The 17,940-nt window shown below is 39.7% G+C and overlaps 2 protein-coding genes across 7 annotated transcripts in view; one reads left to right on the top strand and one right to left on the bottom strand.

Annotated features, from left to right (window-relative positions):
- Positions 1-1,039, top strand: part of LOC109006927 (notchless protein homolog) — a 12,838-nt gene extending 11,799 nt beyond the window's left edge. For 2 of the 3 annotated variants that reach the window (XR_001998712.2, XM_035684651.1), the window contains one exon: positions 823-1,039. The gene's annotated coding sequence lies outside the window, so the exon portion shown is untranslated. The remainder of the gene's footprint in view (positions 1-822) is intronic. The other variant, XM_018986398.2, reaches the window with a different exon arrangement.
- LOC109006893 (uncharacterized protein At2g02148) overlaps positions 1-17,940 on the bottom strand; it is a 23,036-nt gene extending 5,096 nt beyond the window's left edge. Inside the window, exons 1-6 of one of the 4 annotated variants that reach the window (XM_035684649.1) lie at positions 17,457-17,940; positions 16,350-16,473; positions 15,899-16,240; positions 15,508-15,679; positions 15,293-15,416; positions 2,283-2,339 (exon numbers count right to left, since the gene is read on the bottom strand). In XM_035684649.1, the coding sequence (XP_035540542.1) occupies positions 2,283-2,339; positions 15,293-15,416; positions 15,508-15,679; positions 15,899-16,240; positions 16,350-16,473; positions 17,457-17,639 (1,002 nt within the window). In that variant the 5' untranslated portion in view covers positions 17,640-17,940. The remainder of the gene's footprint in view (positions 1-2,282; positions 2,340-15,292; positions 15,417-15,507; positions 15,680-15,898; positions 16,241-16,349; positions 16,474-17,456) is intronic. The other 3 variants (XM_035684648.1, XM_035684650.1, XM_018986323.2) reach the window with 3 other exon arrangements.

The following is a 17,940-nucleotide window of genomic DNA, read 5'->3' as shown; positions in this document are numbered from 1 at the left end:
TCATGTATGTCATGTAATGTTTATGTTCAGATCACATTATGCCATGTCATGTTATGTTATGCTATGTACAAGTGTATGCCATGCTAGAAAAGTTCAAGTCCAACAAACTTCTCATGCATTAAGAAAGATAAGATGTTAAGGGTGACACGGACCTAAGCATGTTCACCACAAGATATGTTAAGACGGTGTCACGGACCTAAACGTGGTTCACCATATGTTAAGTGAAATACGGACCTAAGCATGTTTTACTCCAAGTTATGTTAAGGATGAAATGGACCCAAGTGTGTTCATCACAAGTTATGTTAAGGATGACACCGATCTAAGCATGTTCATCACAAGTTATGTTAAGGGAGACACGGACCTAAGCGTGTTCATCACAAGTTATGATAAGCAGTGCCACAGACCTAAGCGTGGTTCACCATATGTTAGGTAAAACACGGACTCAAGCGTGGGTCACCATATGATAAGTGAAGGACAAGATAAACAAGTCATGTTTACGTCAGTCATTTATACATTCACGTTACATGTTTGCCATGATTATGTATGATTCCGCTCATGTTAATGATGAATAGATATGCTATGTGAATCTGTGACGATATATGTATGTATGTAGAGTTGTTCAGAAATTAAGCCTATGTTAACTTAAGTTATGATTACGGTATGATTGTGAATCTGTGATGATGTATATATGTTATGATGAGTCTTTCAAAAATTAAGTCTATGCTAAGCTGAGTTATATTTTACGGTATGATGTACTATTTATTGATTATTCGACTCATTTTTGTTGATTTCTATGTTTTCTTCTATGTTTAAATGTCACAGATGATGAGTGTGAGGACGCAGAGCTGGAGGGCCAGGAATAGATCTAGTGTAAAGACTTGGAAAGGAATAAGTGTTAGTTACACAATAATTAGTTTAGTTTATGTTTTTACGTTATGTTTTCAGTTTCATAATTTGAAGACAATTATGTTCAATTTAGTTTGACGTTTTTTTTCTTTTGTAAATGAGGTATTTTTCATGACTTCGAATCTCTTCACCGGGCATTATGTTATGAATGATTTGTAATATTCCTAACCAACGGGAAGGGGTGTTACACCTATGCATGGTGAATATAAACTTTTTTTTTTTTGATAAGTGCATGGTGAATATAAACTAGGTATCATTTTACATTAAAGAGGCCCACCAATTAAAAAGAAAGAAATTGATAAAATCAAAAGTACCGTTTGGGGGAGAGAGAGAGAGAGAGAGAGACCTAATTGTTATTTTGTGAGGCTCTGGATTATCGTCACAGAATAACAATGTGTCATTTGCAAAATGGAGATGAGACACTAGAAATTCATTGACATCCAATTCCTTAAATTTGAATTATCTAGAGGATGATATATTTCGATTAAAAAAAATCCTAAAGAGACAAATAGGGTCCCAAATAAAGATAGAGATAAAGCAGCTGTAATTACCTAATGTTATCCCTACTTCATATCCTAATTTGTGAACAAGCACTAGCTCCCGTTCCATGACAAGGCCAATAGAGTTTCTTTCCTTCTAAATCTTTCGATTTTTCCTCTTCTATGTCCACCTTCTTCTCGAATTCTTTCTCCTACTCAGTTGTAGCCTGATCATGAGGCTGAGCTGTAGGTCAGCACCAAGTTCGTGGCTGACTAGTTTGTTCATGGATCAAACTAGATCAGCCTGCCTTCTTGTTATCCAAAAAGAAAAAAAAAAAACATGGCTAGGTACATGTTTCAATTTTCCTTTTGAGCTTTTTAATGAAATATTTTATTAATTAACAAAAAAAAAAAAAATGAATAGGGTTTTGAGGATAAAGTAAAACCATGACGGTTGTTCTACAGCTTCCATGGTTCCCCCAGTTTTGTATTGGCGAGCAAGTTGAAAGACCTAAAGAAACAGGAGTTGGTCGTATTCAGAATCAAAAAAGGTTTCTATTGAATAAATTAAGTGGTTGTGATGGGATTCCGGTGAGCTTATGCATAGAGGAGGAAATAGGATATTGCTAGAGAACTGGGCCACACAATTCTTGTGGAAAAAGTGAGTTGGAGATAGATATCTAGCACTATGGCGGAAGGAATGAGACGAACACTAAAAATTTTCCATCGTTTGGCTAACTCGAATCAAACGAAAAGTACTATCAAATCCCTAGTGATAAGCGGCTCAATCTCAACGGACCCAAAAAAGTAAGTGAGCATATCATACAATTTTACATATGCCTTTACTCTAACCCATATAAAATAGACAATAATTGCTTCTTAAACAAATTCACTTACAGAGCGAAAACCTTGAGCAGTAGCCAGTGTAGAGGAGTTATCTGTGATAGGAAATGCCTGAAAATACAACAAAAGTACAAGAAGTTACATCTACCTTCAATTTAGTCAGTAAGGCACAGCAATCAAAATGTGTTACAATCTACTTAGTTGAATTCCCAATATTTTCTATAAAAGCTTTATGAAAAAATCACATCATTACGCAGAAAACAAAAAGTTGAATGGCAAATCTTTTTTTTCATAGCACAAATTTTGTTAAAAGCGCAGTGGGGTGCAACCCAAATACACAGGAAGTATACAAAAGGATATATCCATCTAGCACGAAAAAGAGCAAAACTCCTTGAGCTCTAAAAGATTGGAGACTTTGTAGATGGGTATGTCCTTCTGTATATTGAAGCTTGTATATGGCTTACACCAGCTACAAAGTCTATAAGTCTAAAGGAAAAAGGTCCATTAGTGATCCAGGGAGCCTTCTCTAAGAAAACATTGGGAATTTAGCTTCCCATTAAGGAAAGAGAATACACCTGCAATTCGAGACCATATTGCCTAGTCACGCTTGTTGGACCAGTATACTTCCCTCCCATGAGGAGGATATCTATAAGGCTGTGTTCAAAAATGAATTCAGACACCTCCACTGTAGCTTGACCGCTCAATAATAGCGGATATCACCCTAACTCTCACTCAGATAGCACATAACATTATAGTCACCCCAATACACCATGGAATGCTCCACCAACTAATTTAACAACCCAATGCATCCCAAAGAAGTCTTCTGATACAAATTATCATTAGATCCATAAACTCCAACGAAGCCCCACTTAAATTTGTCATTGACATATTTGAACGTACAGGTAAAATGAAATCTCTCACACATCCCATCATTTTTTTTTTCCTGATAAGTAACATCCATCTATTTTTTCTACCACCTTCCTATCACACATGAGCAAAATCCCTCCCAAAGCCTCATTTGAGCCCATACAGCACCAATCCATGTGTTGCATCCCACAAGCTTCACATAACAACACTAGAAACAACAGCCAGCTTAGTCTCCCACAAACAAACAAAATTTGTTTCAATTCCCTGATTAAATTCTTGACACACTGATATCATTTGGCTTCAAGAGACTGAAGTTCATAGATAGAAGTATTGTTAGAAGTTTGTAGGGCTGTCTTCATATGGGTTGGGTCTATCTTGCCTCTAAAGGGGCATCGGGAGGTATTCTTTTGTTGTGGGATACAAGAGTCATCAATTTGGCTGAGGAATATGTCCGGGAATATTTGGTGGCTTGTTCCTTTAAAAATGTGGATGATGGCTACAAGTGGTCTTTTACTGGTATATATGGTCCTAATGTGGACAACAATAGAAGGTTCCTTAGGGAGGAGATTGCTGGTATGTGTAGTTGGTGGGATGGGCCGTCGTGTGTTGGGAGGATTTTAATATAACTCATTTTCCGAGTGAGAGGTTGGGGGATTCTTGTATTAGCCTGGCTATGGCAGAATTTTCTGATCTTATTTTTGAATTGGACTTAGTTGATTTATCTTTTTTTGGATAGGTACTTAGTTGATTTACCTTTGGCTGGGGGAATTTTACATGGTCCAATGGGAGGGTCTGGTCAAGACTGGACAGATTCATTGTATCTTCATCTTGGGAGGCCCATTTTTCTGATTTATGTCAAAACAGACTTCCAAGGCTATGTTCAGACCATTTCCCCATTTTGCTAGATTGTAGGGGTCTCCATGAGAGACGTAGATATTTTAAATTTGAAAACATGTGGTTGAAAGCTGATGTTTTTGTGGAGAAGGTGAGAGTGGAGGGGTCCTTTTTTCTAGTATGCCCAACTTTGTGTTGGCTGGAAAGCTTAAAGCTTTGAAGGAAGATCTGAAATTGTGGAATGATGAAGAATTTAGGAAGATTGATGATCATAGGAAGAATTTTTTTTAGGAACTTTCATGCTTTGATAAAAAGGAGACTGCTGGGGTTCTCATGGATGAGGAGAAGGCAAGGAAGATTGTTTTTGTGGCTAATCTGGAAAAACTTACTCTCATTGAAAGAAATCTCATGGCGACAAAAATCCTGGGCCCTTTGGCTGAAGGAAGGACACAAGTATACCAGTTTTTTTCATAGAGTGGCCAACTCTCGTAGAAGACTTAATGCTATTGAGGTGCTGCATTCGAAAGGATATGTTCTTTCAGACAGATCTGAAATTAAGAATCACCTAGTGCAGTTTTTTGATAATCTACTCACGGAGCAAATCCCTTGGAGACCTAATGATGAGGACATCTCCTGTTATTGTTATTTTGGTTATTTTACTTATGTTTTATTTATTTTATTTGGATTTGTATTAATGGGCTTGGGCTTTAGCCCATAGACTTTCTAAGGTTTATTTAGGGTTTGTGTTATTTTACTATTTAAATGCTTGTAATGAAACATTGAAGGTAGTTTTGAGATTAAACAATTGAGTGTTGCCGTCATTCTTCCAACCCCTTTCTCTTTGTCTTCTTCTTCTTTATCTTTTCTGGCTTCTTTCTTCTTTGCCACCATTATTTTCTATATTCTATTGCTTTCTCATCTTTTATCCTACATCACCTAAGGTTGATGGGCTTTTGACACGATTGATCAATCGTGCGCTGACTGGTTAGAGAGGATGTTTGAAGAGGAAGAGGTGTTTAATTTGCTGAAAGGAATTGACAAGGATAAAGCGCCGAGACCAGTTGGATTTTCAATGGCTTTTTTCCAGGTCTATTGGGATATTATCAAGGAGAATGTTATGAAGGTTTTTGTTGAGTTTCACTCACATATGAAATTCGAGAAAAGCCTTAATGCAACCTTCATAGCACTTATTTCGTAGAAGGATGAGTCTGTGGAGGTGAAAGATTCTTTTCCTACAAGTCTTGTGAGTGAAATGTATACGATTATATCCAAGGTTCTAGCCAATTGTATAAGCACGGTCATGGAAAAGATTGTCTCGAAGCCCCAAAATGCATTTGTTAAGGGGAGACAGATTTTGAATTCGATCCTTATTGCTATTGAATGTTTGGATAGTAGTATTAGTTTCGGTGTTCCAAGTTGTCCTTCGCAAACTAGATATGGAGAAAGCTTTTGATCATGTTAACAGGGACTTCTTGGTTTATATTCTCGGCAAATTTAATTTTGGGGAGAGGTGGTGCAATTGGATGAAGACCGCTAGATTCTCGATGTTGGTTAATGGCACTCCCGAGGGTTTCTTCAATAGCTCCCACAGATTGAGACAAGGAGATCCTCTAACTCCTTTTCTCTGTCTTAGTTATGGATGTATTGAGCAGAATCTTGGAGGTAGAAGTGGATGGGTCTTTTTTGTCTGGGTTTTCAGCGGGTGGTACTTCATTTGGGAGCGTCAATGTATCTCATCTTCTCTTCACTGACGACACCTTAATTCTTTGTGAGCTAGATTCTAATCAAATTCGTTCATTGAGAACCCTCTTACTTTGTTTTGAAGTTGTTTTCGATCTCAAGGTGAACTTGTCTAAATCTGAATTGGTACCGGTTGTCTTGGTAGATCATATTGGAGACTTGGCAAAAATCTTGGGTTGTAAGGTTTTTTCTTTGCCTATGAAGTACCGTGGTCTTCCATTAGGGGCCCCTCATAAATCCAAGGTAATATGATATGGTGTTATCGAAAAAAATGAGAATAGATTGGCTGGTTGGAAAATGATGTATCTACCTTAAGGGGGAAGAATCACTCTTATTAAGAATATGTTATCTAACCTCCCTACATGCTATCTTTCATTATTCTCGATTTTGGCTGGTGTGGCTAGTAGGCTGGAAAGAATCTTCCGTGCTTTCTTGTGAGGTGGATTGGGGGACGAGAAAAAGTTCCATTTGATTAAATGGGACAAGATTTGTACCATCCCCTATCTTGTGGCGGTTTGGGGATTAGAAAGTTGAGTACTTTCAATAAGGCCTTACTCGGAAAATGGTTGTGGTAGTACCATCAAGAAAGTGATGCTTTATGGAGGACTGTGGTTGACGCTAAATTTGGAAGCATTTGGGGTGGTTGGATTTCTAATGAAGTGAGTGGATCATATGGTGTGGGAGTATGAAAATTTATTAGGAAGGGCTGGGAGGATTTCATTCGTAATTTCAGATTTGTGGCGGGGCATGGAACAAGGGTCAGATTCTGGGTTGATGTTTGGTGAGGTGAGATTCTGGGTTGATGTTTGGTGAGGTGATGTTGCTCTCAAGGAGGTTTTTCCTTCTCTTTTCAGAATTGCATTGCATAAGGAAGCCTTTGTTGCTGATTATATGGACTCTTTGAATGGTCTGCTGCAGAGGAATGTGTAATTATTAGAGCAGTTCCAGATTGAGAAGTGGGAGATATTTCTGATTTCTATAGCACCTTGTATGCATTGAATTTGGAGTGTGGTGTGGAGGACAAACTGCAGTGGATACACCCCGGAACAGGAATTTTTCAGTTAGATCTTTATACAATGCTTTGTCTACCCATTCTTCTACTGTTTTCCCTTGGAAGCGCAAAGTGCCCCAAAAAGTTGCTTTCTTTGGTTGGTTGGCCTCTCACGGGAATCTTCTGACCATAGACAAGCTGAGGAAGCATGGCTTTTTTATAATGGATTGGTGCTTCATGTGCAAAAGGAATGGCGAATCTATGGACCATCTACTTCTCCAATGTGATTGTGGCGAAGTGATGAGGACATCTCCTATTAATGTTTTATTTATTTTATTAATGTCTTGTCTATTTTATTTAAGGTTTGTATTGCCCTACTACTTAAAGACATCTTAAGGAATATTGGGAGGTAGTTATTTTGAATGCAGAGTTGAGCGCTAGCCGCCTCCTTCCAGTCCCTCTTCGCTTTCTTCTTCTTCCTCTCTTCTCTTCTAGTTCATTTCTCTTCTCTATTTCCTATTACTTTGTTTCTACTCCTCCTTCTCACTTCTATCCTACATCATATTGGTATCAAGAGCTGGTTCTATTGTTTTCTCAAACAATACCGAACCACATTGACAAAACACCGAGCGCTATTCGTTTCATCTCCTTCCTCCGAAAACCAGCCCCGAAAACCCACCCACCTGAGTTCCCTTCAATCCAAGCCAAAACACAACTAAGTGAAACCGCCGCACCTCCTGAGCAGACCATCCCGATAAAACAAACCACACCCTGTCTCGATACCTCTGTCCATCTCATCATCTCGGTCTCGCTGCATCTCTTCACCGTAAATCTTTCGGTCTCGGTTCCGTGAGTGCTGCCGTCGCTACCTCTCCCGACCTTGAGCACATTGCCGGTAAGTCCTTCGGCTTCTCCAACTCTGTGTTACGCTGCCATTGACGCCAGCCCGATACAGCCCTTGCTCGTTGCTTCCTCTGAAACCCAGTGCCGAAATGCTCTACCGAAATATTCAGTGACTTGTTGTGAGTTGAGACTTTGAGAAGCGCCGAAATACCCAACGCCCGGAAAAAAAAAAAAAAAAAAAGAAAAAGAAAAACAATACAGACCTCGCCGAAACCACTAGACTCGAGGCAGACGATGCCAAAAACACGACATCTCAGCTCCGATTCTTCTCCCTCTACCAGACGTCTATCTCTCCCCCGGTTTCTCCTCTTGTGCAACTTCAAGCGCAGAAATAGCCGAAATAAAAAGAAAGAAAGAAAGGGAGTCGGGGTGGCTTGTCCTTTCGCGTGACTTTTCACTGATTGTGCACAGTTCTCAACGAGCAAAGGGAGTTTTACTATCTCTTTCTTTGGTTTTACACTATCGGTTTGTTTTGAAAATGTATTAATTGTTTCTCTGTGTTGCTATTACCATAGTGAATTTAGCCAAACCCGCATTTGCTATGGCCATATTTATTCAACACTTGGATTTTGTTTTACTTCCTATTTCTTGTGTTCCCTTTCTCACTTCCATAGCCTGAAGCTTTACTCTCATTTTTTGCATTGATTGTCTTTCCAAAAAAAATTCTTAAAACAAAAATATCAGCATTGCTATGTGATTGGATTTGTTTGATTGGCATTTGACCATTGCTTTGTTATTTTAAACATTAACATTATTTGTTTGCCGTATTTTGGATTTACTTAATCCCAAAAAAAAAAAAGACTTATTATTATTTGGCTCAGTTGATATTTTCATTGCTTGCATTTATTGTTCATTAATCTCTCCATTGCACTTCATTTAGCGGGTGTTGCATTGCATGCAGTTGCGTAGTGGTCATCTTGTCACCTCTAGTTCCAGTACCTTTACCATGGATCCTTCCCAATTTGATGCCCTCACTCAACAATTAGCTCAACTAGCCAATAACCAACAACATGTACAAACTCAATTAGCGGCTATCCAAACTGAGATGGCTGCTACTCGTGAGGAGAACAAGGACCAAGCTGCTAGGTTGAACAATTTTGAGGAACTCTTTCATTCGTCTGACAACTCTTAAGTGTCCCAAAATAGATGCTATCGTCGTCGACGAGGTGATCGACAACATGTCAGACATGATCGTGGGGGTAGGGATTATGATCGTGAGCGAGAACGAGACCATTACCGCCAAGGTACTCAGTCCCCTACTCGCCATGAAGAGCGTTTATTCAGAAACATTATGCTAGAGGCCCCTACTTTTGATGGTTGCCTAGATCCTCGAGTTTTTACTCAATGGATTAGGGATATGGATCGTTTCTTTACTTGGTATAGAGTCCCTGAAGATCGAAGAGTTCAATTTGCTAGCCTGAAACTAACTGGCACTGCCCAACTCTTTTGGGAAAGTGTAGAGGATCTCCTTGAGAGGCGTCGTGCGCCTCCTGTTGGGAGTTGGGAAGAAATAAAACGTCATCTTCAAGAGATATACCTGCCCCAATCTTACAGGGGTAATTTGCTGGACCAATGGAATGACCTTACACAGGGCAATCGGCCAGTGACTGAGTATGTCACTCAATTTGATGAATTCCGAATGAGATGTCATACTGTTGAGGATGAGGCCATGACTTTGAGTAGGTTTAGACAAGGCTTAAAAGATGATCTTAGGCGCAAGCTTGTCCTTCGGGGTGTCGCTACACTTGACCATGCTTACTCTTTAGTTCGAGACTATGAGTCGGTTATGAGGACTCCGTATGGAAGGCGTGGTGACAACCACCCTTCCATCACCCCAGCGCCCACCCTTTCCCCTAAGTCTCTCTTAGGACCTCCACTATCTAATGTTTCCCCCGCATGGGAAAATAAGGATAAAGGTCCCGAAATTCCAAGGACTTCCTCCCGCTTGCAGTACTTCAAATGTAAGGGTTTTGGCCACATTTCTTCCATTTGTCCTAGTCGAACCCTAATCATTGAGGAACATGAGGGTATAGTTGATGAACTGTTAGAAGATCAAGTCTATGAGCCTAAACTTGAGGAGTTTGGTGATTTAGGTGATGAAGAGGATACCTCTTAGGTTGTATCCGAACCTTTCCTATGGATTTAAGTTCTGTACCTCATGCTCCCGACACACCCAAATTAAGTGTTGTACGTTGCACCCTTACCCAACCAAAAGGTGCTGGTGATTGGTGTTGTCATGCCATCTTTCATACTTATATCAAAATCAATGATAAGGGTTGTAATATCATTGTGGATAGTGGGAGTTGCATTAATGCGGTTTCTGTGGCTACTGTGTCCCGTCTTGGATTACAACCAGTGCCTCACCCTTAGCCGTATAGTGTTTCTTGGGTTGATACCTCTTCCATAGCTGTGAAAGAGCATTGTCTGGTGCCTATCCAGTTCTTAGAATATAAGGATCGTATATGGTGTGACGTCATTCCTATGGATGTCGGTCATGTCATTCTTGGCAGGCCTTGGTTATTCGACTTAGATGTGACCATCCATGGTCGATCCAATTCATGTTCCTTTGTGTTTAATGGAAAGAAGATTCATCTTAACCCTTTACCTCCAAAACCTGTTGGTTCACAACAAACAAAGAAAACTGTGGAACGAAAAGGGTTAAATATCATTAACTCTACGGAGTTTGAGCGTGCACTCGTGAGTGCTTCTGTTGTGTTTGCTGTAGTTGTTATGGAGGTTCCATTGGCATCTCCAATAGTGGCTCCTAATGAGGCCCAATCATTTTTTCAGGAGTTTCGGGATGTCTTCCCTGAAGACCTCCCTGACCACTTACCTCCTTTACGAGATATTCAACATGCCATAGATCTTGTCCTAGGAGCGTCTCTTCCAAACTTGCCTCATTATAGGATGAATGCTACTGAGCATGCTGAGCTCCAAAGACAAGTGGGTGAACTTCTTCACAAAGGCTTTATCCGTGAGAGTTTAAGTCCTTGTGCAGTTCCTGCCCTTTTGACTCCTAAGAAAGATGGTTCTTTGAGGATGTGCATTGATAGTCGTGCCATTAATAGGATCACAGTGAAATATCGATTTCCCATCCCTAGGCTTGATGATATGTTGGATATGACGGTTGGTGCCACAATATTTTCGAAGATTGATTTAAAGAGTGGGTATCACCAAATTAGGATTCGCCAGGGTGATGAGTGGAAGACTGCCTTCAAGACGAAGGACGGCCTTTATGAGTGGTTGGTCATGCCTTTTGGACTAACCAATGCCCCAAGTACTTTTATGAGAGTGATGACACAAGCTCTTCGGCCTTTCATGGGTAAGTTCCTCGTCATCTACTTTGATGACATTCTCGTTTACAGTAGGACTAAGGAACAACATCTAGATCATCTCACACAAGTTTGTTCCATTCTTCGTGAAACAAATCTGTATGCTAATGTGAAGAAATGCTCTTTCTTCACCAATCGGGTTGTCTTCCTAGGATTCATTGTGTCTTCTACTGGAGTATCTGCTGACCCCACAAAGATTCAGGCCATTGTTGGTTGGCCTGAGCCCAAGACTATACATGATGTCAGGAGTTTTCATGGTTTGGCTACATTTTATTGTCGTTTTATTAAGGGGTTTAGCACAATCATGGCTCCTATCACGGAGTGCATGAAGAGGGGAGAATTTCAGTGGACATCGGAAGCGGCTAAAGCTTTTAAGTTAGTCAAGAAGCGAATGACGGAAGCTCCTGTCATGCGACTTCCTGATTTCTCCAAAGTTTTTGAGGTCGAGTGTGATGCTTCAGGGGTAGGAATAGGTGGAGTTCTTAGCCAGGAACGCCACCCTGTTGCTTATTTCAGTGAGAAGTTAAATGATGCCAAACAACGGTACTCTACCTATGATAAGGAACTGTACGTAGTTGTGCAAGCTTTGCACTATTAGCGCCATTATTTGCTACCTCAGGAGTTTGTTCTTTATTCAGACCATGAGGCCCTCTGCTACCTCAATTCTCAGAAAAGATTGAATTCTAGACATGGCCGTTGGGTTGAATATTTGCAAGCTTATTCTTTTGCTTTAAAACATAGGAAGGGTGTTGAGAACCAATTAGCTGATGCCTTCAGCCACCGTATCTCCCTTTTGTCTATCATGAATGTCAAGGTCATAGGTTTTGAAAGACTTAAGGAAGAGTATGAGTCTTGTCTTGATTTTAGGGATACTTTTCTCGCTTTGCAAAGCTGGAAGTCGGATACCACTGATGGTTTCTATTTAGAGGATGGTTATCTTTTTAAAACCAATAAGTTGTGCATCCCTCAGACTTCAGTTAGAGACTTTATAGTTTAGGAAGTTCATGCCGAAGGCTTGGCTGGACATTTTGGACGTGATAAGACCATAGAAGAGATTGAACGTCAATTCTATTGGCCTAGCTTGAAGAGAGATGTGGCTAAGATAGTTAGCACCTGTAACACTTGTCAATTAGCCAAACAAAAGCGACAAAATACTGGTCACTACACACCCCTTCCTGTCCCTAGTTGTCCTTGGCAAGACGTTAGTATGGATTTTGTGTTGGGATTTCCACGCACTCTGAAGAAGTATGATTCTATTTTTGTTGTAGTGGACCGTTTCTCGAAAATGGCTCACTTTATCCCTTGTAGCAAAACTTCAGATGCGTCTAAGGTCGCTAGGTTGTACTTTAACGAGATTGTCAAGTTGTATGGTCTTCCTAAGACTATTGTTTCAGATAGGGATGTTTGTTTCACAAGTCATTTTTGGCGAACCCTATGGCATATGGTTGGCACTAAATTGAAATTCTCCACTGCTTACCACCCCCAGACAGATGGTCAAACTGAAGTTGTTAACCGCAGTCTTGGCTTATTAAGATGTCTGGTCTAGGAGAATCTTAGGAATTGAGATTTGATCCTCCCTACAACTCAGATTGCATATAATAGTTCGGTGAATCGGTCTATAGGTATGAGTCCCTTTGAAGTTGTTCATGGCTACAAACCTAGGAAGCCTTTAGACCTTATTCCCATGTCTTCTCATGCTCATGTATCTGTGTTAGCTGAGGCTTTTGTTCAACATCTTCATGACTTGCATATTGAGATCAATAAACAACTTGAGGCCAGTAATGCATCATATAATCTGCGAGCTGATTTGCATAAACGACATGTTGAATTTAAAGTTGGGGATTATGTTATGATCCGAATTAGACCGGAACGGCATCCACCTGGATTCGCTTCCAAATTGCAAGCACGTAGTGCTGGTCCTTTTAAAATTTTAAAGCGTGTTGGTCCAAATGCATATATTATTGATCTTCCATCACATTTTGGTTACCACTCTACTTTCAATGTTGAGGACTTAGTTGCTTACAAAGGCCATTTCAATCCCTCCAGTGATCCTTTTCTGCCTCCATCTGTGAACCCTGACCCTGAACCTTTTGTCACTCCTAATCCACTACCATCTATCACAGCACACAAAGATAAAATTGATACTATTCTAGATGAACAGATTGTGTTGACCAATGATGGAGAGTTTCAGCGTTTCCTTATTCGTTGGGTCGATCGACCAGATTTTGACTGTACATGGATTCCCAGAGAGACACTGCAGCAGCTTGATCCAGACTTATTGGAGCTTTATCGGAGCCAGCAGGATCTTCCTTTGCCCGGGTCACCAGCCACCTATTCTAGAGAAGTGGGTAGGGACACCAGATTCAGACCTCCACTCACACGTGTTTATGGCCGTCAGAAGAACCGTGCTCAACCACTTAGCTTATGGTTGGGTGATTGATTGCAGCCTTAGTGTGACTCGTCAACTCGATAGAGTCAAGCTTTTCTACCCTGGGAGAGTTAATGAGGACATCTCCTATTAATGTTTTATTTATTTTATTAATGTCTTGTCTATTTTATTTAGGGTTTGTATTGCCCTACTACTTAAAGACATCTTAAGGAATATTGGGAGGTAGTTATTTTGAATGCAGAGTTGAGTGCTAGCCGCCTCCTTCCAGTCCCTCTTCGCTTTCTTCTTCTTCCTCTCTTCTCTTCTAGTTCATTTCTCTTCTCTATTTCCTATTACTTTGTTTCTACTCCTCCTTCTCACTTCTATCCTACATCACGAAGGCTCAATGGGATGAAATCATTGTAAGGCTGGACATTGCTTGGGTGATGCCAAAGAGGGTGGTGGATCTTTTGGCTTGTTGGTGCGGAATACGGGGAAATCGTCAAGTAGTGGGTGTTTGGAAGATAGTGCCCCTATGTCTTATGTGGTGTTACTGGTGTATATGGAATGAAAGGAATGGAAGATGTTTTGAAAATAGAGAATGCTCATTGGGGGGTATTAGAGACTTATTTTTCCAATCTTTGTTACTTTGGGCTAAGGCTATTGTATTAGAGGGGGTTAAATTTAATGACTTGTATGCTTCTTTTTTTGTTTTTAGGCTGTAATTAAGTATTTCACTCTTGTATACCACTTGTGTACTTGGGTTGTGCCTAATTATGGAGGATCAATAAATTTTCTTTATCAAAAAAAAAAAAAAAAATTGACATGCAAGCATTTACCTATCCCCCACACATCCATCAATTTTTTCTACCACCCTCCTATACCACGTGAGCAAAATCCCTCTGAAAAAAGCCTCATTTGAGCCCATACAGCACCAATCCAAGTGTTGGCATCCCCACAAGATTCACACAATAGCCCTAGAAACGACAGCCAGCTTAGTCTCCTGCACACAAACAATATTTGTTTCAATTCCATGATTACATTCTTGACACACAAGCATTTGTCCATCTCATTCAAACCTCTCAAATTCCAAGACAACTTTTGGCTTCATCCACTAAATATTGACCCCTTTCCCTGTACCTCTGCCTCTGCTAGAATTACCACTCTTGTGATCATAACTAACAGGCAATTTGACCCTTTTATTTATATGTGCGGCATGTTAACCTTTGTAATCCATGATTTCCTCCCACCTTAGATCTTATCAGAGTTTTTTGGTGACTTCAACCACCAATTGCAGTAAAAAAGACATTAAATCTGCTTCGAAACAGTCACATGATAGACCCACAAAACTGTAAAAGCCTTTTACCTTCTCTAAACTCCATTCAATGGAATCAAGTGAAGGAGGTACATACTCTTCTAGAATAGCAAATGGACTACATTTAATAGGGTTCATAAAGACTCAATCCTTCCCCAGAATACAGCACCATATCAGATAATGGAAGTCCCTTGTCAGCTACACTCCTCTGCTTACAAAGTTCTGCCACACAGATAGAATCTAGAACCTCACAACAATCCTTCCCCTTGCTCCTCTCTGCTTGAGAGTCATTTTCCAAAGTATCATAAAGCTCCCCAGATAAACTACCTTTCTCCTAATGTCCCATGTTATCCAAATAATCCTCATCGAATACTTAAGGCACAATATCTATTGGAAAACCACCTGTAGATACATCCAAACAAGGAAGTCCTTAATGTATGTGCACATACATTCATCGTCAATGTATGCATAATTCTATGACTTGGGCAAGCTCCAGAGACAGAAAAAGATCTGGAAAATCTTCAGACTTTGAAAAGAGGAAGCTCCAATATCAGTTGTACCGGTGGGAATGCTGAATTGCTACTTCTTATTCTTTCTGTTTTGTTTTTCTTTAATCACATTTAAATGCTATCCAGACAAAAGAAAAACCAACCATATAATTTCCTAGTGACATCTTTGATGACCCCTTAATTTGAAATGTAAAATGAAACTTACAGGCAAACCAGTGATGTTAGACACAGAGTTTGTTGTAACACGCCTATACTTGTGTCTTGGAGAGTAGAACTTATAATCTCGAGCAGAGACAGCTACCTCATTACGACCAGTCAATCGTTTAAACCTGCACTAATGAGCAAAAACATCATAAATATATAGGCACACACAAAAATAGCGAAGCGGAGGTAACCCCTTCTAAACATAGAAAAAAATACCTAACATACCACTCAGCATCTTCAATAGGCATACTATTTGGCTTCTCAATAATAACCAAACCATTGACTACCACAAAACGAACTCGCTTCTCTTCTTGTATTACTAATTCTGGAAATCTTGTCCTAGTTTCAACAGAAGTTGCCAACTCTCTTCTTTTGAATGTACAGGGTCCTGTTGAGCAAAGTTTAAAGATGCAAATGCTAAATCTGGAGGTGTAAGAAAGAAAGATAACAAAAGAAACCCATTAAAGCTAACTAGAAGTCACTTATTATCAAACACTATAAGCAATAAATGAGAAGCACAAATACTATGCTAAAAATAAAACAAAACAAAGTTCCGAGCAAAGGTTTTTAATCCCAAAGGCACATTGAACAAGGAAAAATGAAATACCTTTCTTGGGGAATTTTTTAGCCAGCCTTCTATACAAACCACCAGCTGCCTCGAGGGCTACCCCAATGGTCTTCTCACGAATACCATTCAAGGAAGCAAGCCTAATATTTACATCAGCAACTAAAGTTTCATACATATTTGCCACATACATCAAGGGTAATGCAAACCTCGGGTCTCCTTCATACTGAACCTCTCTCATCTTCCTCTTATTCAGTTTATCTTGTCCAGACTGAACATTATAGTCAGCTTCAGAATCTGCCACTTCAATCACATTATCATGTACAAAATAATCCACAATAATTTGTAGAAATCTTGCCCTCGCTGATTCAATAGGTGCAACGTCTAGTTCAAAATTCAACAATTCAAATCAACCAGCCATTTTAGGCAAAAAAAAGTCTATAGAATTCAATTAGAAATCCAATTAAGAGCTTCATTTTTAAATCATTTGTACCTTCAACTGTCAAGTTATCATAGGAACCCCTTGAAGGCCCATCGTTTTCAAGTCTAGAGTGATCTTCTTCAGCTCCTATGCTGTGAAGGGGTAAAGAGTTCCTATAGGATTCATGCATGCAGTCCTAAAAGATATATTGCATAGATTTAGTAATTTGCAAAACATTACACAATCGTATGACAACTATTGAATCTTAAAGCTTAAAAAACTCATTTATATATACATATCATTGTCACAAACTGAGAATGTACTAGTCACGCCTGTCTAATACTTCAAATCAATTATTATTATTATTATTATTTGATAAGTGATATAATCCTTCAAAAGAATCAGTGCCTTATCGGGACTCCTCATATAGTCCAGTTGTGTTTGGATGTTGAAGTGAGTTGAGTTGAGTTGAGATAATAAAATATTATTAGAATATTATTTTTTAATATTATTATTATTTTGGGATTTGAAAAAGTTAAATTGTTTATTATATTTTGTATTGAGATTTGAAAAAGTTGTAATGATGAGTTGAGATGAGTTTGGTAACCAAACTCTAATACACATCAATGTAGGACTTAGCACAGGTCCGTACGAAACCTTGACATTCTATACAATTATGGTATCGCAATCTTCCCCACAAAAATATCTTATGTCAGGAGCACTACGGAATGCCCCTACACCATATGGCGTTATTAAATGGACGCTTTTACCATTTATCACGAGTTAAAATGCACTAGCTACGCCTGTGTGAGATCCCAAAAAACTACACGACTGAGGCTCCTCTCGTAATCACTCATATAAACGAATTTCAGCGAGTGCACACCCATTAGGAGACTTGACAAATTCCCAGTATCTGATCCATTACCCCATCCACTCGTGTCTGACTTTGACGCCCAAGCATGACACTACAAATTCTCATCAACCAACTCAGTCATCTAATTTCCTTATTTATAAACAAATTATTTAAAGTTCTGAATAAAGTAAACTCTGTTCACTCATTTCCGTTCTTTTCTATCACTGTTTCTTCTATTTCCGTCAGCTTCTCAGAAATCATACAGACTGCCGTTAAAAATAAAAAGAAACAAAAAAGAAACTTAAAAATAGATATAAGATACTCACAACGGAATTAGAATCAACATCGTTGTCCAAGCTATCTTCGGTGACGGCTTCCCGGTCAACGTCGCTGATGGCTTCGATGTCCGCAGGCCGAGCATCAACGGTGTTGAGGTCATGCAAAGGGCTTCCGATGAACGAATTCGCCGATCTCAGATTGTAGTGCTGCACTGGAACCCTAGTCCCCATACTCTTTCTCTGACACTTTTGCTGGTTACTTCTATACCCAAGAATGGAAATTTATTGCAGATCTAACCCAGGCATGCACCCTTCAATCTTCTTCTTCTCCTTCGTTTGGATAAGAGTTTGTTGCCTGAGAGCCAAAGAGAGAGAACAGTGGGAAAGGTTGAAGGGTTTTGGGGCAGTGGGTTTGATTTGGAACGGCTATACAGACTGAGAGGAAGAGAGGCCGTAGCTGAGCTTTCGGAATTCCAAACCTCACTCCGATCTCCACACCAAGCTCCAATGCCACTTGGGTCTTCACAACATA

Source organism: Juglans regia, chromosome 13, assembly GCF_001411555.2.
Source record: "Juglans regia cultivar Chandler chromosome 13, Walnut 2.0, whole genome shotgun sequence".
NCBI lineage: Eukaryota > Viridiplantae > Streptophyta > Magnoliopsida > Fagales > Juglandaceae > Juglans > Juglans regia.
This window is presented reverse-complemented; position numbering and strand designations above follow the sequence as displayed.